General features: G+C 49.2%; 1 protein-coding gene across 5 annotated transcripts in view; it reads right to left on the bottom strand.

The window, feature by feature from the left end:
• The window catches only part of LPIN1 (lipin 1), a 95,830-nt gene that overhangs the window by 23,448 nt on the left and 50,355 nt on the right, over nucleotides 1–22,027 (bottom strand). For all 5 annotated transcript variants that reach the window (XM_035000608.1, XM_035000609.1, XM_035000613.1 and 2 more), the window contains 8 exons: nucleotides 19,191–19,320; nucleotides 17,564–17,876; nucleotides 16,410–16,503; nucleotides 15,639–15,829; nucleotides 13,448–13,541; nucleotides 12,493–12,562; nucleotides 9,165–9,257; nucleotides 5,794–5,873 (listed from right to left, as the gene is read on the bottom strand). In XM_035000608.1, the coding sequence (XP_034856499.1) occupies nucleotides 5,794–5,873; nucleotides 9,165–9,257; nucleotides 12,493–12,562; nucleotides 13,448–13,541; nucleotides 15,639–15,829; nucleotides 16,410–16,503; nucleotides 17,564–17,876; nucleotides 19,191–19,320 (1,065 nt within the window). The remainder of the gene's footprint in view (nucleotides 1–5,793; nucleotides 5,874–9,164; nucleotides 9,258–12,492; nucleotides 12,563–13,447; nucleotides 13,542–15,638; nucleotides 15,830–16,409; nucleotides 16,504–17,563; nucleotides 17,877–19,190; nucleotides 19,321–22,027) is intronic.

Here is a 22,027-nt window from a genome sequence, read left to right as displayed (position 1 = left end):
CAGGCTCTTTTTCTTTAGCCAGCTCTTAAAAAGCCTATTGGTTGTTCCCTCAATCAAAATCCTGCTATAGCATAATCCCCAACCCAGCAGCATCAGCCCTGCTCCCTGAGGCCATTACCATCAAAAATGTCTTGCCACTATACAAAGTTACAAAGTGTTTGTTAAGGCTGAGTGGAAAGGGCTGAGTCGGCCCCAAGCAGGCACGTCCCATCCTCGGGTGCACACCTCCCTGCAAAGCTTCCTGCTCAGGACATCCCTTTATGCAAGACCAACACGCCTGGGAGCTCCATTTTATCTTTTTATCTCAATGTGCTCTGACCTCTCAATGCTCAAGTCCCCTTGTCCTCCGGCCTCCTCCAGCCTCCCCTTCTCCCCCACCTCCCTTCCCCATCCCGTGCAGCCTGTTGCTTTCTCATCCCATGTGTTCCTTCCAGAGCAGTCCCTACAATCCAGGACCATCCCAAACTAGGGAGACATGAGGGAGGGCACCGTGACCCAGCACCCACTTCTCTGCTATTTCTAAGAGGAGACGGGCCTCTTTCCACATCTAGAATGAGGGGCCCTTCCCTAAGCACCTGCTGCCCCAGCCCCACGAGAGGGAGACTGTGGGCTGCAGGCTGGTGGACTGGGGCTCATCCGCCTGATGCTCGTTGCGCTGTGCCGGCCGTTGTCGATACGGCAGACAGACCGGCCCCTGCTCCCCCCGGTCGCTTCGTCTAAACCATCACAGCACAGCAGGATACGTGCTCTGATGGGAAAGCAGACTTGGCCATCACCAGGATACAGTGACTGTGGGGAATGAGCCACGGGGACAGGTCGCTGTGTCCACGAAGAAGGACAGAGCGTGACGGCTGGCGTCCTGCTTGGTACATGGTAGGGCCGGGCTACGTGCGCATGAGTCTAACCCGTGACACTGTGTCTCTAGGTACGGTGGAAACAGCCCGGGGGTTAGAACCTGAGAAGCCCAGGCTGGAACCCCACAGGAATCAGCTTGTTACCCTCACAGACTGTTCTCCTTTCCGCCCTGGTTTCCTTATCTCAAAATGTAGAGGAGCGAACCATATCACACCCACCAACACACTCAGGGTACAGGCAGGTGACAGAAAGAGCCGGACTGGGAGACAGGAGCCCCACTCACGGAAGGCCTCACGACCGGAGAATTCCTCTCGGGGCCTCTCGCTCGTCCGGACAATGACATGTTCCAAAGCAACAGAACTTTCCGGTCCCGCCCCCCGCCCCCCGACCCTAGCGAACAATGCCGGTTCTTCTGAACCTACGACCCACAGATTTCCCGTCGGGGAAGACACAGTCCTGGAGCCGACCCGCCAGACATGTGCCCAGGCGGGGACCCAAAGAGAGACCAGGCTGCAGGCCCCTCACTGAATCGGGAAACGGTTCTGCTCCAACCAACCAGTTTGGAGTGAACGGAGATCCAAATGTGGACCAAAGCTCTCATGACACCACACGGATGTGTGCCTCTGCTCAGAGGGTGAGGAAGCAAGGCAGAAGCGCTGTTCCTTTCCATTTGCTGCTTAAAAAAAAAAAGAAACCCACCAACCCCGTGCAGCATGCCGTGTTTCAGGGAAAACAGACCCAAACACTGCAACGGGAGTCGTACAGTTGGCTGCTAGGAAAACCAGCTTAGGGCAAGGATGCGGCATCTGAGGACTCCGCCACCCTGCACGGAACAGGCCCCCCGCCCGAGCCCGAGCCCCGGCCCCCACGCTTGCGAGGGCTCGGGAGCTGGTGCCCGCCTTACGCCGCCGCCAAGAAGCAACCAACAAACAAAAGGGCTCATCTCGCTTGAAAATCTGTGTTCAGAGAGTAGCTGTGAACAACATCTAACTTAGCACTTGTCACCGTGCACATTTTTCAAATAGTACTTTAATGATTTGTGTGGTGACAAGCATTTTGCTCAATTAGGAGACTTCAGGGACCGCTCTGTCAATCAAGCCTGTCAATTAGGAGAGCACTCCAATGCCTTCTCTCCGTCGGCTGCACGGATCCAATTGGGAGGCTCAGCGTCTAAGATGCCAGTAAAAATTAAAAGATTTCCATTTCTCCAAAGAACTCTATGTTAATACCTTTCAAAATCTCAATTACTTCTCACAGGAGTCAACGCTTCGCTTTCCAGGTTTAATAAAGAAGTGTGGCGTGACTAACTCACAATGGCGAACAGTCCTGGATGATTTCTAGTTAGCTGGGAACAGCATCTGTGCCAACATTCGAAGAGGATCGTATCGGATGGTAAGAAAATCGGCGACACTTCAAATGAACCTCGCCGGCTGATGCCGCGGCTCAGGAGGAGCCGCCCTGGGGTCTTGCTGCTCGTCACCCCACCCCCTGACCCCCCAGGGTCCTCCCCGGTCCTCCACGTGGCTGCTGGCAAGGAGACAGGCCCGACCAGTAGCAGATGCATGCCCCACTGTCAGCTGTTGTCACCTCCCGTGCCTTTTTTTTTTAAGATTGATTTATTTATTCTAGAAAGAGAGAGAGAGCGTGCACACAGGGGGAGGGGCAGAAGGAGAGGGAGAGAGAATCTCTGAGCTCGGAGTCCTATGCGGGGCTTGATCCCAGGACCCTGAGCTGGTGACCTGAGCCGAAACCTAGAAGCAGCCGCTTAACCGACTGAGCCACCCAGGCACCCCACGTTCTGTGCCTTTTCAACCTTGGGCCAGGTCCCCCGAGAGCCGCCTCCTGACTGCTCCCATGCGCCGCCAGAAGCACCCCTCCTGTGTGGCCCTGTGGGGTTTTGCATTCCCTTTGTCTCCTTTCTCGTGAAGATGCCGTGAGAATTAAATCAGCTGATATACATACGTGGGGTTGGTATCATTCTTAGCCCCATTTTACAGATGGAGGAGGAGACACCGTGGGCTGACGAATTCACCAAAGCTCACATGGAAGGCTCGCAAAGCCTCTGCTCTATGCCCTGCTCATGCTGCCTCTCGTGTTTGGAAATCGTAGCTAGGACAAAGAGCGTTCTTGAAAAGAATTGCCGGAGAGCAGAGTGTTTCCAGTGCAGCTAAACCGCTGGTTTAAACGCTCAGGACAGGCGAGCTGAGGCCTCTGCCTGTGTCCCCCCACAGTGCTGCCTCTCTCCTGGGCTGCCTCCCCCGCTGCTCTGGACATGAACATCACACCTGTTCCTCTGCTCGGATACAGAAACCAGTTTCCCCAAAGCCAGGATTCCAAACCAGGTCCGCCCGACTCCCAAGCCTGCTGCTTACGGCCTGCTGCCCACTCGTGGGCGTGAACGACGACCCCACCGACAGTCCACTGGCTTCCAGCCCGCCTGCTGTGCACGTCCCCGCACAGGACGGCACATCCTCAGCCTGCGCTCCATCTAGAACACACCCACCTTCTCCCTACCGAGCTCCCTCAAAGTCACACTCAACATTCCAGGTTGGGAAGGTATCCAGAAAATCATGTCTGAAAGCCCTTTTCCAGAGAACCAGCCAGAAATGGAGGGCAAAAAACTGAAAGTCAACCCCGCTTCCCTCTCCAGCGTGGAGGAGCAGAGGGTCCCATGGGAACCAGCAGTGCCGGGCCCCCCCCAGTGGGAACCAGCAAGGGTGCCCCCAGTAATACTCCAGCCGAGAGCTGGCGAGGCCTCTTTGAGTCATCTTCAAAAGGTCCTGCACGTTCTTCTACACACAGAACAATGAAGAAACCAGATTTCTTCCTACTTCTTCCTCTGTGGGTTTCTATTTCCGCAGGGGATTCTGGAAATAAAACAGCTGATGAGGCAGAGCTATGGCCAGGAGGCCAGGACATGCGCTCTTAGCCTGCCTCTCCTGTGAATCAACAACGTGCTGGGGAAAACTTACCAATTCAGTAATAGCCCAACAATACTTACGAAGTAATCCAAATCAAAACCACACTGAGATACCACCTTACACCAGTTAGAATGGCAAAAATGGACAGGGAAAGAAACAACAAATGTTGGAGAGGTTGTGGAGAAAGGGGAACCCTCTTACACTGTTGGTGGGAATGCAAGTTCATACAGCCACTTTGGAAAACAGTGTGGAGGTGCCTCAAAAAATTAAAAATAGAGCTACCCTATGACCCAGCAATTGTACTATTGAGTATTTACCCCAAAGACACAGATGTAGTGAAAAGAAGGGCCATATGCACCCCAATGTTCATAGCAGCAATGTCCACAATAGCCAAACTGTGGAAAGAGCCGAGATGCCCTTCAACAGGTGAATGGATAAAGAAGATGTGGTCCTTATATACAATGGAATATTGCTCAGGCATCAGAAAGGATGAATACCCAACTTTTACATCAACATGGATGGGACTGGAGGAGATCATGCTAAGTGAAATAAGTCAAGCATAGAAAGTCAATTATCATATGGTTTCACTTATTTATGGAACATAAGGAATAGCATGGAAGACATTAGGAGAAGGAAGGGAAAAATGAAGGGGGGGAAATCGGAGGGAGAGATGAACCATGAGAGACATGGACTCTGAGAAACAAACAGGGTTTCAGAGGGGAGGGGGGAGGGGGGATTGGTTAGCCCGGTGATGGGTATTAAGGAGGGCACGTACTGCATGGAGCATGGGTGTTATACGAAAACAATGGATCGTGGATCACTACATCAAAAACTAATGATGTATTGTATGGTGACTAACATAACATAATAAAATTTTTAAAAAAAAAAGGAATATAGAAAAAGATGAGAAAATTAAATCCAAAGTAAGCAGAAGAAAAGAAATAATAAATACTGGAGTAGAAATTAATAAGATTGAAAACAGGAAATCAAAAGAGAAAACCAACAAAAACCAAATTAAAAAAAGAAAAAGGGTGCCTGGGTGGCTCAGTTGGTTAAGCGACTGCCTTTGGCTCAGGTCACGATCCTGGAGTCCCGGGATCGAGTCCCGCATCGGGCTCCCTGCTCAGCAGGGGGGTCTGCTTCTCCCCCTGACCCTCCCCACTCTCATGCTCTATCTCATGCTCTCTCTCAAATAAATAAATAAAATCTTTAAAAAAAAAAAAAAAACAATACTTATGAAGCACCCGCTATGTGTCAGGCATTGGCTTAGCCTCTACGATACAAAAATGATTAAGATACGCCTCTTGCCTTCCATCAGTTTGTTAGTATTTTCCGCCTGCTAAATAAGGAAGGCAGTCCTGGCTTGCTTAAGCGCAGGGATACTCTAAAGGTAAGGTGACAGGTAAAAGGTGCTACATCAGCTCATTCGGCATCGATATACATTATTAGCATCATAACTAGTGCGCGAAGGCTTTGCCCTCAGATCAGAGTTACCCTCAAATCCTGTACAAACAGATTAACCTGAAGACGAAACATTAATAGTACTGATCAGTTGCCAAGTTCATGTGAACCCATATCAATACTTAGAAAAGTATCAACATAAGCCCCAGGAAGTATTTAAGCCATAAAGGCAATTTCCTTCGGAAAGAAACTCATTTCCATGCTGCTGCTAATGCTCATTTTGTCATCGTCACGGTCAGCAGCACTGCTGTTGTGTTCTGTATGTCCGGGGCCATCACACAACAAGACCCTGAGCAGCGCTCGAGTTCCGCGGCCTCCCTGAAGCCTCGCCTTTACTTTGCCCGGTAGACGTCCAAGGGGGCAACTGCCTCCATTCGATCGATCACGGGAAACCACGCGAGGTAAGTGGCTCCAGGTCGTTGGGCAAGCACGGAGCCAGGCCTGCGAGCCAGGTCTGCCTGTATATCTGGTGAACCCCATCAGCAGCCGGCAGGCACGGGCCACGCCCTGGGACGCAGAAAGGGGCCGCAAGAGCCCACGTGGACTGGCGCCATACCTGGTGGCCGTGCTGAGCGCCGACGGCTGCTCCCCGGTGCTGTGGCTCTTTCCAGCCAAGCCCTGCTCCGGCTTACTTTCCTGGAGGAGGAGACAAGAAAGAGTCACGGTGTACCAAAGAGAAGGACCGGCACGACACTGCCGGGGTCCCACGACGGGCTCCCCCAAGCCCGGGGCAGGGCCCCCAGTGCCGTCCCCAGCGTTACACGCCCCAGGCATGGCAGGTCCCAGTCATTCCTCTGCTTGGAAGCGTTCAATGAAGCTGAGAAAATTCTTTTGACAGAAATGAGTCTGTTTTCCGTAAGTGTTCATGGCACCAAACCAAACTTCATAATCACGGGAGCTTATGCAAATGCTTTATCAAGGGCTGCCTGGATGCCCGAATATTTTCAAAATATTTTCTTATAATTGCTGATAGAAATGCTCAAAAATACTTTCACGCCATATTTTGCTTGGGAAAACGTGGACGCCTTCTCTCTTTCTCAACACCACACACTCTTAATAGGAAATGCTCCTTCAATGCACTGGAAAGAGCTCTGGAACTCTACGAGATCTGGGCAAGTCCTGGAACCTTCCAGAGCCTTGTCTCCTCACCTATAAAGGGGGGGCAGGATAACATCCATCTCCTAACGCTGCTGTGAGGACCAGAGAGAAGCTGCGTGCACGCACACACATGCACACACACACACAGCCTGGCCCACAGCTGGCTAGGGAGGAGAAGACACCCACCGGCCCCACAGACTTCATGGGAAGTCATCAGGCAGAGTTACCCAAGGACAAAGGATGTACAATTAAATCCCATTACTTGGGATCATTTGGTCAGGAGGCAGGTTAATGTTTTCAATGTTAATAAAGAAAACGAGCGAGGGCGCCTGGGTGGCTCAGTTGGTTAAGCGACTGCCTTCGGCTCAGGTCATGATCCTGGAGTCCCGGGATCGAGTCCCGCATCGGGCTCCCTGCTCGGCAGGGAGTCTGCTTCTCCCTCTGACCCTCCCCCCTCTCATGCTCTCTCTATCTCATTCTCTCTCTCAAATAAATAAATAAAATCTTTAAAAAAAAAAAAAAGAAAGAAAGAAAGAAAGAAAACGAGCGAAATAAATAATATATCAGGGTGACCATCTTAACACAGGATGAGCACAAACTATTTCCAAATATTCTTCAGCTTTTTATAAGCACACAAATAATTGATGTGACAATGTACTCAGTAATTTTTAATCTATGTATTGAGGTAACTTAGCCACCACTATCCACAATGCTTTATTAGACAAGTTCAAATATATATATCTATCTGAAATAAATGTATTTCCATTTTTTTAAGAAATATTTAATTTCATAACTGTTCCTTCATGCTGGCATTCCTCTTAATTCAAACTGGTGACAATGTGAATACCCTACAATAAATAGGCCTTTGAAATAGGAAATAGCCCTTTGCCTAAATTCTAGAACATTCTACTCTCTAGTAAGGGAACTAGAAAGGCCCTTTAGGTTTTAAGCCACCTCAAGTAAAGCATATGTTTGGTCTAACTTGTTTATACCCCTTGAAGATAATGGGGTAATCGGTAAAACTTGGATATGCTAAGAAAATGTGAAAGAACAATGTTATCTTGACAAAACCCTTCCACAAGACTTTTTCCCTTTGAACTCATGGAATAAATACATTGAGCTCACTGGGGTTTCTGTCAGTATTATAATAACCAACTTGACTGCTGTCCTTGGGGTTTCTTTACACTATATTCCAAAAGTAATCAGCACTCCCTCTAATATTCGCCAAACCCCTCTTATGTGTCCAATATGGGCACCAGGGATATCCAGGGATCAGAGCCAGACATGGTCTCTGCCTTCCTGGAGTTTAGGATGTGGAGGAGAAAGAGATGTTAATCAAATAGTCACACTAATACGTGTACGACTACAAACCTGGCAAAAATGTATGAAAGCATTTCCCCCAGTCCCGTGTGGGACTATAAGAACAGAGAACGGCAGCCCAGACTAATCTGCTGAGAAAGAGTCTTTTAAGACGCTAGTTAATTAAGTGAAGGGGGTGGTAAAGGGGTCCTAGGAACACCAGGCAGAGGAAACGGCATGTGCAAAAGTCCTGGGGGAGAGTGTACGTTCAGCCAGTGAAGCTAAAACAGGGAGGGCAGGGGGTAGAAGGGCAAAAAAGGGCTAAAGAGGGAGGCAGGGGCTATGACACACAAACACAGTGAACCACGTTAAGGATATTGGTCTTAATTATGAGAGCCCTGGGAACCCAAAAGCTTTTAAGGAAGGAATAACATAAATTGGACCAGTATCCTACATCGACTAATGCAACTACATTATAGAGGCTGAGAAAGAGAGGGCAAGAAGAGACCAGTGGACCACAGGAAGTAATCCTGGGACAGAGGGTGCTAGCCTACACTTGGGGGAGTGGAACTGGAGAGAGATGGGTACGTCTGAGAAATATTTAAGATGGTAAATTGATAGGGCGTGGTGATGAACTGAATGTGGGAAATGAGGAAAAAGGAAGGGTCTAGCCCGTGAAGGGACACTGGCACCATTTTCTGACTATGGTCCAACAAAGGAAGAATTCGCACGAAAACCGTGAGTTCAGTCTTGGAAACGACCCAGTTCGAAGTGTCTGGAAGCATTCACATGGAGATGTCCACAGTGCTGGCTACTTGATAAACGGACAGGAAATACAAAAGAATGGTTTGGAAATCAAACATGGGTGAGTGGGGTTGCCTAGGGAAAGGTAGGCGGTCTAAGCAGAAGATAAGACCCTAGGACAACCCCCAGCGACCCCCCTGTGGGGGCAGAGCCAGAGTGGGGCCAGCCTTGGGAGGAAGAATGCCAGGCGGACACAGGGGCATGGAGGTCAAGCAAGGAGAGTGCTTTAAGAAATAGGTGAAGAGGCTGACAGAGACCTGGAAAAAAGTACAGGCATTTATAGAAAGGGACACCAAAGTCATGCATATTTAGACACACCATTTAAGTGAAAGGACTGATGAGAATTAGTCTACCACTCTAAGTATTGCCTCATTACAGTTATACTCACAAACAGCAAGAAGATACTTAACTTAAAAAAGAAAATTAAACTATCGGATTGAATCCCTTCTTTTGACAGATGAAGAAATTCCAGAGGGGCGGTGACTTGGCCTTGGGCTCCCAGCCAGGAAACAGGGTTGGGAGGTGAACCCCCACCTCCCCTTCCTCTGTGCCTTCCCTACATTCTGGGATGCCTTTCCCTGCTTCAATGCAGAGCTGGCTCGTGAAAACTCAGTATTATGGCTTGTGCTTATTTCTCTGACATACAAGCATGAAAACACACTCCACTACACAAACCCCCAAACTGGCTGAGCTAAGTAGAAACACCCTTTTGTTTTCCATGCTTACCTCTTTGATTGTGGTATTTCTTCCCCTCCATGAAAACCACCATCTTCCTCCCTTTCTGGGCATCTTATCCCTCATGATAGATTCCACAGTAGCCTGTTTTAAATGGATGGTAACATAAATAATGGAACCAAAAAAAGATCAACTTAGCACATCAAACCAAAAGACACACACGCGCAAATTAAAGTAAGATTAAAAAAAAAAAAAATCAGAGAAAACACAACATACTATTTGTGGACCAAAAATTTTCGAGAAGCAAAACCTAATGGCGTCCAAAACCACATGAAGATAACTTAAGCATGAAGACTTAAGAAGATGTTAAAGGAATAAACAAACAACAAATAAAATACAACACAACAACAACAGAAAAAGAAAGCATTGAAAATCATTAGTGATTAGTTAAGATCAGAGGTTTTCAAATTAAAGTGATTTACTGGTTAAACTACTGTTACTCTCAGTATGATGATTATAAAATTAAAAAATGAAATGATTAATATGGAATATAGGGTAAAACGGTTTTAAACAAAGAGTAAAATGCACAGGATCTCTTTAGTAAATGTAAATCGCCAAATTGGGACAAACTGAACCCTAGTAGATGCCTTTGGGTCAAAACCTCAAGTATTAAAAAGAAAACTCATACTCACGCCCTAAATAAATCAAAGTTTAATGGGGGAAGATTAAATATTAATTAATAATTTTCTAAAAGAAAATTTCCAAAGAAGAAAATATCTATCTTGAGGCGAATTCCAGCACCAGGTAAACAGTATTTCCTCTCCCTTCCTTGGTTCACAGAACTATCAGGGAACGGACACCCCCCACCAGTAACGAAAGAACAATTTACATCTTTTGACCAAACAGGCTTCAGGTTAAGTGAGAGATTAAAAAATTTACATATTTCGCCTATTGTGCTTCTTGTTATCATTTAAAAATCCCTACTTGATACAAAAGAAACTGAATACACGGGAAAGCAAACCATGAGTAACCTATTCATAAAGAGGATAATTCGTACAGATGTCGATTACCCTATTCCTCCTAAATTCATCCATAAATGTAACAAAACCCCAATTAAAGAAAAAACTAATAGGATTATTTTCACACCTAAACAAAGCAATTCTAAAGTTCATTTATAAAACAAATAAAAATAGCCAAGAAAACTCACAGACAGAAGAGTATTATTAGGTAGGTACAAGCCTTACTAGATACTAAAATATACTGAAAATCTATCATAATTATAAGAATGCATGTTGGTACATGAGTAAACATATACATGGAACAGAAGACAAAGTCCAGAAATGAATCTAAATTCATGAAGAAATATCATACACACTGTAGCTATAACTGCCTATCAGTGGGGGGAAGAGTTATCTAACAAAAGGTACTGAGATAATTAGGTAGCTATGCCAGACCCGGTTACTTGCCTCCCTGGGCACATCATCCCCTTTCTTTCTTGCCAACACATCCAAAACTCTGTTTAGGAATCAGGCGCAATATGTTCTGACCTCGCTTCATCTACGCCATTCACGTTCATTCTACTGTTTTGCCAGCAACTGGTTTGGAGGTGATCATGTGACCAAGCTGTGGCCAATGAAATGTGAGAAGTCTGTCTCATCCTTCCTATTTGGGGTGTGGCTGTTGGGAGAGGATGATGTGGGGGACAGCCACCTTGTGATCATAAAGGGAAAGCCAAGACAATCACAGAGACGCTCACCCTGAAACTACCAACCTTGAAGATTCTTGCTATGTCAGATAATAAACCCTTATTATTCAAGCTACTCGTGGTCATTGTTTCCTACAAAGCATCATGATTCAGTAACCAGCTGGGAAAGAACTGATTTGGTTCCTGATACCTCACTCACTCACAAAATAAAACCTAGACAGATCAGAGATTTAAGAAAGTACTAGGGGAGAGCGCCTGGGTGGCTCAGGGGGTTAAGCATCCAACTCTTGATCTCAGCTCAGGTTTTGATCTCAGGGTCGTGAGTTCAAGCCCCACATTGGCCTCCACGCTAGGCAGGGAACCTAAAGAAAAAAGAAAAAAGAAAAAAAAAGAAAGTACCCGGGGGAAAGCTAGCATATTTTCACAAGTTTCAGAAATGGGGAAGCAGGGCCATTCTAAGTGTGATACAAGACCCAACAGCCTTAAAGGATGGACAAATTCTACATACAAAACTAATCCTACATTAAGAAACACCATAAGCAGAGTCAAAGATTTACTGACAGCTTGTAAAGGATATCACAAAGCCTCAGCTTAGGAGCCATGCACACGTCTTTTGTGAGCTAAACCCCTTTAAGTTAAAGGATATTTCTATTGCATTGGTCTTTTTTCTTCCTGATTTGTTAAGAGCTGAGAAATGTAACATAAAAATTTATCCTGGGCCATGAATACCAAGAGGGGACAGGGAAGCCAGCAGGGACAAAACAAAACCAGGGAGGAAAACAAGACCTCAGATAAAGTACCACCACGGAGGAGGTCACAATCTCCAAACCCCAAAGCTACCCACACAGGTATGTGCACATCCAAGCACGCACCCCCCGCACACGCGCACACGCAGGAAGGAGTGAGCACGGGCCCAACGACGTCAGAGCAGACTTTCAAGAACCTCGGATATCACAACTACCTGATGGCTACAATATCCAAACCACACGAAGCTCTTGCTGAGCGGACGAGGGAGACAAGGTAAGACATGGTCTTTGCAGCAGAAAGAACGTATAATCTAGTAGGAAGATAGAAGGTGGAAAAACTGAACAATTCCAGGCCAAGTGTCCGGGGAGACCTCAGGGGAGCACGACAGCATGGGGGGCTACAGCGGCCCGCCTGCCCTTCTAGCCCTGCCTCTTCCCGCGGCCACCGCCTGCCCTCTCGTGCGGCTAGGGGCTGCCGGCCCTGCACTCTCCCCTCCTCAGCCAGTGAGGCCCGGGGCTTGCTTCCCGGCTCACATCTGATGCTCTGTCTCCCTGCACCCACACTGCCATTGGCTCCAGCCCTTCTCTCTCGTCCCCTCGCCACCCCTGGGCTCTGACATCTGGGCATCTACCCACTCTGCCCCCACCTCCGTCCCTAGCACGGCAGGTGTCGGGAAAGGAGCCCCGGAAGGGGCAGGACTCGGGACTGGGAGGTTTCGCCCCGATAAGCAGGAAGGGGAAGGACCTTCAGGGTGCAAGAGAGGCAGATTCCAGACCCCTGGAACTTCTATAACCTATAACCATGAACTTCAAAAGAACGCAACGTAATTAACGTTGTGGTTCTGAAGTAAAAGTTAAATTCCAACCGCCCGGATTACTCTGCCTGTGGTATTTAGTGCCACCTCTTCCGCCTCGTGTTCAAGCTCACCTTTGGCAAGGGTTTCTGGAAGGCCTGCATTGCCAGGAGCAGAGGCGCGGCCGTCGTCCAGTTATAATACCTGACGTGAAAAAAAGAAATAGATGTCAAGCCCGAGGTTCAGACTGAAAAATCTCCTAATGTCACGAGGAACAGTCAAGGAAAGCTCTGGAACCCCGGCTGCCTCCTTAATGAGCCCAATGCTGTTGCCAACACCCCGGCCCTCCCCCATGTGCCCTTCACCCTGCTGACCCCACAGCAGCTGCTCTTGGGGGCCAAGCAGAGACTTGCCACACCTCATGGAAAAGGCAACTAGGTACCCCAAGTTAATACCTAAACACCCTGGACTTCCTCTCAGGGAGAAAAGTTTGCTGACAGTCTACAAGAACACCTGCACGTCCCCTGACTCCAGACACCGAAGCCTTCACGGGGTAGATAAGCAGTCTATGCTGTGATGCCCGCGGACGATGTGGGCCTGCGGCTCACAGGCCAAGGGCCGAGACTGGATGCATTCCACTATAAAATCTAGTATGGGGCCGCCTGGGTGGCGTAGTCGGCTAAGTGCCCCACTCTTGGTTTCGGCTCAGGTTGTGATCTCAGGGTTGTGAGATCGAGCCCCCACATCGGGCTCTGCGCTCAGCAGGGAGTCTGCTTGAGATCCTCTCTCTCCCCCTCCCTCTGTCCCTCCCGCTCATGCTCTCTTTCTGTCTCTAAAATAAATAAATACATCTTTTTAAGAAAAATCTAGTACACATGAATATTAAAACCCACAAGACTGACAGTTATACCAACCTACCAACTATATAACAACACGGTAATTTGCCAAGAGTGAAGAGATAATAATAAATTTTAACAAAGACTTCATCTTACATATTTCTAAGGTTTACTGTCTGGGTCTCTGCTTTTGAAAAACTGAAATGCAAACAGTACCATGAGGCAGTCAAAATGACTTTCAAGAGGAACCTACTTATTCCCGATCTTCACCACAAGATTGGGGTCATCAATGAGAGCCGGGTTGTCCACAAACTGTTGATACGACACGGCTTGTTCCAGAAATGCATCTATGAAAGCAATCATAGGGAACAAGGAGAAAACAGAAGGAACATTTTGTTCAAAAAAACAGGCTTAGGTTTCCCTCACTCATTCACAAGTGTTTTCAGCTGTATAGACAATTCTTCAAACGTATTTGTAAAGAGGCTTGAGTTGGTTTGGGGACAGCGTCTGTGCAGAAATGAAGGGCGGCTGGGGGCAGTCCGAGGACGTGGGGCAAGCGTATGTCCAGGCAGGGCGCAGGTGTGTGGAAAATGCAGTCTCCCTACGCAGCTACAGAAGCAGGTGACTGGTAAGTAGATTTAGAAACCAGGCTATGCAGTTTCAGTCACATTCATTGGTGTGAGCTTGTGCTGAGCAAGTACTTAATCTCCCCAAGCCTCGGTTCCCTCGTCTGTAACGTGGGGATTAAGAACCACGCCTGCTTCCTCGGTGGCTATGAGGCTGGGAAGCACAATGTCCTGCCTAAAGCGAGGGCTTGCTCCATGTCAGTGGGTGAGGTGCTGGTCACTGTCACGTGTAGGAAGTGCAGAAGACAGCGTGAGGCCTGGCCTCCTGACCCAGCCCCACCACATTCCGGGAGGCAGGAAGGCCGCAGGGGCCGGAGGCCCTGGACCTTAGCCCTGACTCTAGCTTCTGCAACGAGCTCTGGCCAAAGGCTCTGGCCTCCACTCGACATCCCCCATTCAGCTGGCCCTGGCTGGAGCCTTGATGAGGGTTCTGCCCACCTCTCTGGCTCTAATTTGTCCCCACTCCTTCCCTAAGGGGGTGCAATATACCCTGAACGGAACCGAGACCCAGCAGACCCTGACCACCGGGAGTCACCCACGTCCAGTAGAAAAAGACCCCTTGGTCAGGACGCCAACCCAGACTGTCCATGGCATGTACCTTTGGAATCCTAATTCATACCGCTAGGTACTCTCCTGGGGCTCCTGGTCATGGGAATCTGGCCTCATCTGTATGAACCCCCGTGAAAGGACACTCAGTGTGCAAGTGTACCAGAGAGGGGGAGCCATCGGACACCAGCCTTCTCACACCTCTTCCTGGCCCACAGAGTGTGCTCACCTCTTCAAGGCCCCAGAGTGGTTGGCGATCAAGATTTGGAAACAACGTGGCTGGTTATTAGAGGGGTGGGGGGCTTAGAAAGACCTCCTGTGATGGACTAAACCAGCTGGATCACATTAAGGAACTTAATGTTCAGTTCAGCACCAGGTGATGGATTAGCTGGTTCAAGTTCCAGAATAAGGGGCCCCAGCTTTTGTGTGAGAAGAACTTCACAAAGCCCTGCAGGGACTTCGGGATAGACAGGAGTCTAGGGTGGCAGCTCAGGGCTGGAAGGGAAGAGGGTGGCTCCCGAGTGGCAAGGGGATGAAGTGCACAGCCTCACCCCTTCCCGGCTAGAAAAATAGACCATTGTTGGGGGCGGGGGGGCGTGATGAGAAAGAGAGAACAGTGGAGGTGGGAGAGGTGGGAGAGGTGGGAGAGGGACACTCAGGGCCACTAAGACCACTCGAGGAATTCATCAGTTGGTGATGGCTGATGCATCCATTGGGGGTCTTGGGGCTACCTCACCACGTAGCTGTCACGAGACACTGGGAAACCATCGTTCTGGATTTGACGGACACTACAAATTAACTCGCCACTGACGCCAAGCCTATGAGCACCCTTGAGATCCAGCTGGCAAGCGCGCCTGAACGTGCTCAGACTCAGACGTCCCTCCCTCCCCAAGACCCCACAGCCTTTCTGACACTTCCAGTGCCCTGTGTCCCCATAACCCTGACACTCCCACTGGGCTGCAGGCTCCGGAGGGCACCTCTGCAGGACAGGCACAGGGAAGGAGACACACATCATGCTCAGCAAACACGCCCGACGACACGCGGCCCCGAAGCCATGTGTGAACAGAGCCCTCAGGGCAGCCAACTGCAAGCCAGCAGCACTTGGGCCGCGAGCTGCAGTGAGTCGTCTGTGCTCTCGCGAACCCGGCCAAGTGAACAGCGACTTTGGACATGAACTAGAGGAGCCCAGGCTTCCGGACGTTCTGGCCATTGGCCACGCGAGGGCGCTCGTGGCCCGAAGACGGGCTCCAGGGCCAGGCTCCCAGGCGGTACCTTTGGTTATCTCCCGATTGTCGCTGAGGCCCCCGCACAGGGAGATGGCGATGGATGGCAGGTCCCTCAGGCTGTCCGACGTGCTCTCCACGCCGCTGTCGATGCCAGAGCTGCCCACGGACTGCGGGGACTGGTTGGCAGACCGGGCCCCGTTGTCGCTGGCGTGTTTGGAGAGTCCAGAAGGATCTCCGCTGGGAGAAGGAAGAGGGGAGATGTTCTGACATCACAGACAGCAAACGGCTCCCGAGTAGTGAAGGAGCTCATCTCAGGACCGTGACAAAGACAGACAAATGAAATCAACTACCTTGGGAGAGAAGCAATTATTTTAGCCTATTGTCCTCCCCGTGTCGCCTTCCAAGCCTACGTGAAATGAACGGCAGGGAAAGCACGCTGTCCTCAGAGGCCACGGATCTCGCTACCGCCCTCGGGGGCCATGGGAGAATCTCTCCTGGGGAGGGAGAGGGCTGTGCAGCTGCCCCCTCTTGGCCACTGAGTGGGGTTGTGGGCCACCACCCCCCGCGACGCGACTGTGGTGTCTCCCCGGCAGCCAGCCTCGGGGCCTGCCTTCCTGTTCGGAAGGTGGGAAGCCAGCCACACAGAGATGGCCACACACGTGTCTCCAGAGGAAGTCCATTATTTACTGGCAGCTTTTCACAGTAAAATCCGAGCCTCCCTTTTCTTACTCACCTTCCCATCAAATATAAGGGGGGAGAAACCAGACTCACACAGATTAACACAGAAAATGATACGAGGAATAAAAAGAAATTTTACTTTTTGGGAAAATACAGGGCAGCCACTTCAGGATCCATATCTGTGAGGTCATCCAAGTAGACGCCATCAGCACCAAGATGCCTGCTTCGTTTGTCTGAAAGAGCAAACGGGTCGAGTCAGAGCCCGGTCTTCCATGGACTTGTGAGGAGCTCCGGAAAGCACTTAAACAGAATGTGCAAATTTGCTCCAAAGTGTCCCCACTGGCCCACGAATACACGAGCTGGAGGCCGGCAGCGTGGCAGGACTCCGGAGGCCGACTCACCAAGCCTGCGCGACCCCACCACTGCCAAGAGCGTGCCCCTGACCGAGTTACACGACCTTGCCGGGCTCCGTCCCCCATCTGTGAAGTGCCTGACGTGTACTGAGCACTCAATCTATTGAAGCGACTGCCACCATCATTATTCAATGATGAAAGCTTTCATTAAGCACATCCTGGGATCCATAGTCCCAGGCCCGGGGGCCGACACGGCGCGTGGGCAGTCACTGCGCACCATGACCGCGGACTTCCTGTCTCCTTCTGCCAGAGAACTACGCCACTGGTTCACACAAATCTAGAAAACTGCACCACACCACGCGGTTAACTGAGCAGGCTTGACGTCACCCCTCCTGACGTCACCCCTCCTGACGTGCCACCGTGTGTATTCCACCAGCCATTACGGAGCAGTGACTATTCTGAGCACAGAGGAAACAAAGGTAAACCAGACCGAAAGGTTCTTGATCTCATAGAGCACATATATTCTAGTAGGGGAGTTCCCGGCAAAAAAAAATATAAACAAGTGATCCCCCGAAATAGTGATACGCAGCATGCAGAAATCAAAACCAGGCAACGTGCTAGACAGAAACTGGGGGCAGGGCATGAGGAGACCAGGATTAGCTCAATAATCAACTTCCTCCAGAGCCCCAAGTGGGTGAAAAAGACTTCATGCCTCTGGATCTTAGCGCCCCAATCTAGAAAGTGAGGGGGCTCATGACACCCCCCTGCCCAAGGGTTCCTTCGGTCTGATTCTATAATTAAATTCTGCTAACATCTTCAGCAGAAAGCTGTCCTGGTCCGGCCTCCCCCTTGACGCACTAGGGACCTCCAAGGGAAGGATCGGGAACGTGCAGAGCACCAAGTCTACACAGAAGGAGCTGGGGCGCACCGGCCTTCCCACCTTTTTTCCTGGAAGGAGAATCTGTCTTGCTTGCCGTCGGGGCTACGCTGGCAGAGAGGGATTTGGGTTCTTCGATCGTAGGTAAAGGCGGGGCTGCCGCCCCCAAGGCCTCGACATCTTCTTCGTTCACCAACTGCATCTCCGTGGGAGGCCTGCCCGACTCTGGAACGGGCAGCACGGGAGGCCTGGCCAGGGTTGGCGACTGGTCACTAAATGCATCTGAAGACTCACTCTGGATGGTCTGAAAGTGCATCTTTTCACAGATTTTTCTACTGTTTAACGGGCTGCAGTCTTTCATCTTGTGTGGAGAGGACTATGTCGAAGGGGCAGAGACAGACAGACAGACAGACAGAATGGTCAGAGCATGGGCAAAGAGAAAAAAGGAGTTAACCGAAGAAAAAGTTAACCCATTAACAATCTGCACAACTGTCTGCCCATTTCGCAGAGAGACAGTTAAGCCTCAGGAGTCACCCGGTGATTTCCCTTCTGCCAAAAGAATCTAAACAGAAGGATACCAGTTCCAAAGCACATGAACTTTCATATAAAACATCGACTGCCAAAGAGAATGAAGTGGGATCGGTAAAGGCCAACAAACAGAAGTAGCTCAAGTACTCAATGTCCATCCATAGAACGGGAAGTTACTCACAGGATGGGTAGTTCGCAGCAATGACAAGCGAATTACAATGACACATAATAGCATGATGACGGCTGCCAAGCTCATCTCTCCTGTGATAGGCAGGAGGACATTTATCCTTCTGTGGGGGAGCAGTTTGAGCGGTACCTGCAAAGGGTGGGGCTTCCAAGTGGCTGATTAAGCCCTGCTTCTCTCTGGGTGCAAGTCCCGTGAACACATTCACAGTGCGAAAATGTACCGATCTGTGCACTTAAGATCCGGGCATTTCTCTGTACACATGCTACATTTTAATAAAGTTTACCCCCAAAACTAAGTGAATAAGTGGTTGGTTCACATAAGTGGGAAATTAGCATTTCTGATTCTACTTCTCCAAGGAGTGTCCAGTTAGGGAAAAGATTTATCCGAACAAAAACCAGAATGCAATTTCTGGGGTTGGAGGGGAGAGGGAGGGTATTCATTCCTGTATTCGATCTCACGGCTCTAGCACAATGAAAACAACGCTATGGCCCGTCTGTGGTTGGGAGCGTTTTGCCAGAAGAAGTGATGGGTTAGCACTTCACTTTCATGCCACTTCTCCAGCAACAAATGACATGAGCTTGTAAAGACGGCTAGCTGGGTCAGCACTACAGCTTGTGGGCAGAGAAATCAGCATTGTCCACAAAAGCTAAATACAACCCAGAAAAGGAGAGCATCCACAACTCTACCTCAACAGATCTTCCCTCCATAGAGTTGCCCATCGGGATTCTTAATAGAAATGCTTTCAATGTTCACTCATTCATTCATTCATATTACAAATATTTACTGGGGATACAGGAAGTTGGAGCATCTTCTAGGAGCTTTACAATGTTAGAAAAAATTTTATAGTAATATATTCAAGATTCTTTTAATAGACTGCAATATGAAACAAAATTTCGTCAAAGAAAAGATTGTGCCCGTTTCATGTTTTTAGAAACTATCTTCGATGTATGGCAGGACTGAGGGGGAAAAACGTACCTTTGCTGCCTGTGGCAATTCTCCCCAAAGCCAAAGCATTTCTAGGTTATTCTTCTGCATCGTCCTATCGGTGGCCTTACTGACCAATTCTGAATCGCTTTTAGGTGTTGAAGGTCGAGAACCTGAAGGACTTAAGAAAAACACAAATCCATGATTAAACTGGGAAGAGAAACTTTTTAAGATGTTTTTTGGTCCAGAATTCTATGGTTCAAACAGCCCAGAAAATGCACACAAGCTTCGTGACATTCCCCTCTGTGGCCACCAGGGGTCCACAGAACACACAGCCAGGTGGAAGGAGCTCCCAATTTGGGTAACCTATTCCAACCTGCCCCCCAGTTCCAGGTAAAGTTGAGAAGAGGCATGTAGAAAGGAAAATTAAGGAAAAGAGAGATAAAAGTAGAAAGGGAAAAAAAAGCTTGTTCTCATCTCCAAACCACCCATCCTTCCCCACCTCCCCCCAAGCTCCCCTCTCCTGCATTCTCAACTTCCAAACCGAGTCTGTCAGCTCTCAGTGCAAAGGGGGTCCTGCCTATCTCAGACATGCACCCATTATATTCTATTTTTAAAATATTTATGAATCTGCACTGTCTTCAAAAACAGGGAAACTGCATCACATGCCAATTTTGCCACAAATTCCAGATGCCAAGAATAAACTCAAACTCCCTCACGTGGCAGGAGCCTCTATGTTGAGATTTCATTAAATACTCTATCTTCCAGGAATACTTCAAAGATCCACCTGTTGGCTAAGGCTTGTTCTGTAACAACGTATCACGAGGCTTAATTCTCAGGCCAGCTTTTAAGTGGTTGTAACTTGTGTTCTCGTCTCTCCACCTTCCCTATTTCTACTCTTTAGACCTGAACGAAGTTTTCCCTCTGTCCAGCCAGAGTGACCGGCCAAGAGTAATCAACTTGTCTACAAACTTCTCACAGTCTCCTAAACAACATCTGGATGAGAAAATATATCCATTTAATCTCTCCCTGCCTTTACTCTCTTGCGTCCTTTCCCCCAGAGTAAGACGACGGTGTTACATGACGCGGGGGACAGAGCTGCCATGTTTTCCTTTCGCACCCCCTTCCACAGACCTCACACTCTCCTGGGTCCCCACTCACCGTCGTGCTTGGCCTCACAGACCTGTCTGAGTTAGATTTCAACTCCAGCTGAACATAGCTTCCTGTCAGGACAAGGAGCAGGCAGAGATGAAACCAATAGGGACCCTGAATGGCTAAACTGGGCCCAGATCTCTTCAGTCCAGCCATTTGGACCAAAGAGATTGACTGCTCTCTCTCTGTCCTCCATTTCACACCAAGGTGCTCAGGGGCTGGTTCATCGCCCGTGGTGCCCACGGCCCACCAAACCATCCAGGTGGTACATGGCTACAGTGCAGCCCTCACGCTTTATTTTGCCATGTGTGGACAGGAGGACCCTGAGGCAGCATATCGTGGGGGTGTATACAGTGGGACAGCTCTCCCAACACACAAACACGCACACACACCCTGTTCCGCCCCGTGGGAAGTGGTCCCACAGGAGGAAGACTGAGCGCCCCATTCATCCAGGCGGTAAAGTGCTCATCGCCTCCCAACCTCCCTTGCTCCCTCTAGCCCTGCACAATTACAGGAGGGTCACTGCCTTCCCGGCACCGGTGTGTCCACAACCGTGACCTGAATCCATTTTTTCTCCAGAGTCATCGCAGAAAAAGTCCACTGCAACTGGCTTCCTATCCTCAACAGCATTGCATCCAAACCTCAAATCCCTGGTTTAAAAGGCTCCTGCTGTTACATTTTACCACAAAAAATATAATTTCTATTTTGTGGAACAATGAACTGTCTTACCCTCTGCACTAAAGTCAGTAAAGCCCGTTAGAGCTTTTCTGGAGCAGGGGGTCAGCACACTTCGTCTGTGAAAGGCCAGAGACTGAATACGCCAAGCTCTGTGGGTCATGCGATCTCTGTCAGAAGCGCACAATTCTGCCACAGTAGCACAAAGTGGCCGCAGACAATACATGAACGAACCGGCTGTAGTCCCAGGAGACCACGGCTGGCCCACCGGCTGTGGCTAGCCAACCCCAGCTCTAGAAGAAGGCGAACACTGAGCACAGGTCTCCTGCGGCACCAGCTCCAGAACACCAGCTGTCCCGATCCTTGCACAAACACCACAAGCCCCACGTTCCCACAGAGCTATTCAGGTTTGCAAACTCATTCATAGAGAAACGAGCCCCGTGTGGAAGTCACGAGCTCAGAGTCCCACCTCTCACGCCCGATACGCCACCGGGATAAATGGCAGTAACACCAGCCTTTGTCAAAAGGATTCTGGACGCAAACAGACACGCCACGTTCTGCGGGATTCAGACTGACAGAAGGTGAGTCGGGGAAAGGTCCCCCAGTGCTGAGTGTGATTCAGGAGAAAGACGGTGGTCCCGAAGTTTCCCATTATCAAATATGAGACTTTTAAGGTCAAGGGTTGTTCAAAAAAGTAAGCTCACAAGGTCCATGATGGGTTTTTGTAAATAATGCATTTATTAACCACGTGATAGTTTTCAGGAGTTTGCCAGTCCCACGTAGGCAAGTTAGTTTTAACTGTTCACAGCTTAGTTTACCTCCTTTCAAAATGGCCTTTCCTCTGTACATGTAACCTCCAAATGAAGCACATCCTGAGAGGTGGCTCTTTAATCAAAAAGAAAAACAGTTTCCCATGCAGAAGTCAATCAGAGCTTCATTTGTTAAAGTTTATAAACCATGTACGTCCACCACGTAGCTTGGAGTGTGGACGACATGAAGGGAATGGAGGCAGGAACCTCAGAGGAAAATATAAACCTACGACCCTAAACCTAAAAATCCAC

This window comes from Mirounga leonina, unplaced genomic scaffold (genome assembly GCF_011800145.1).
Source record: "Mirounga leonina isolate KUSES-001 unplaced genomic scaffold, KU_Mleo_1.0 Mir_125, whole genome shotgun sequence".
Lineage (NCBI taxonomy): Eukaryota > Metazoa > Chordata > Mammalia > Carnivora > Phocidae > Mirounga > Mirounga leonina.
This window is presented reverse-complemented; position numbering and strand designations above follow the sequence as displayed.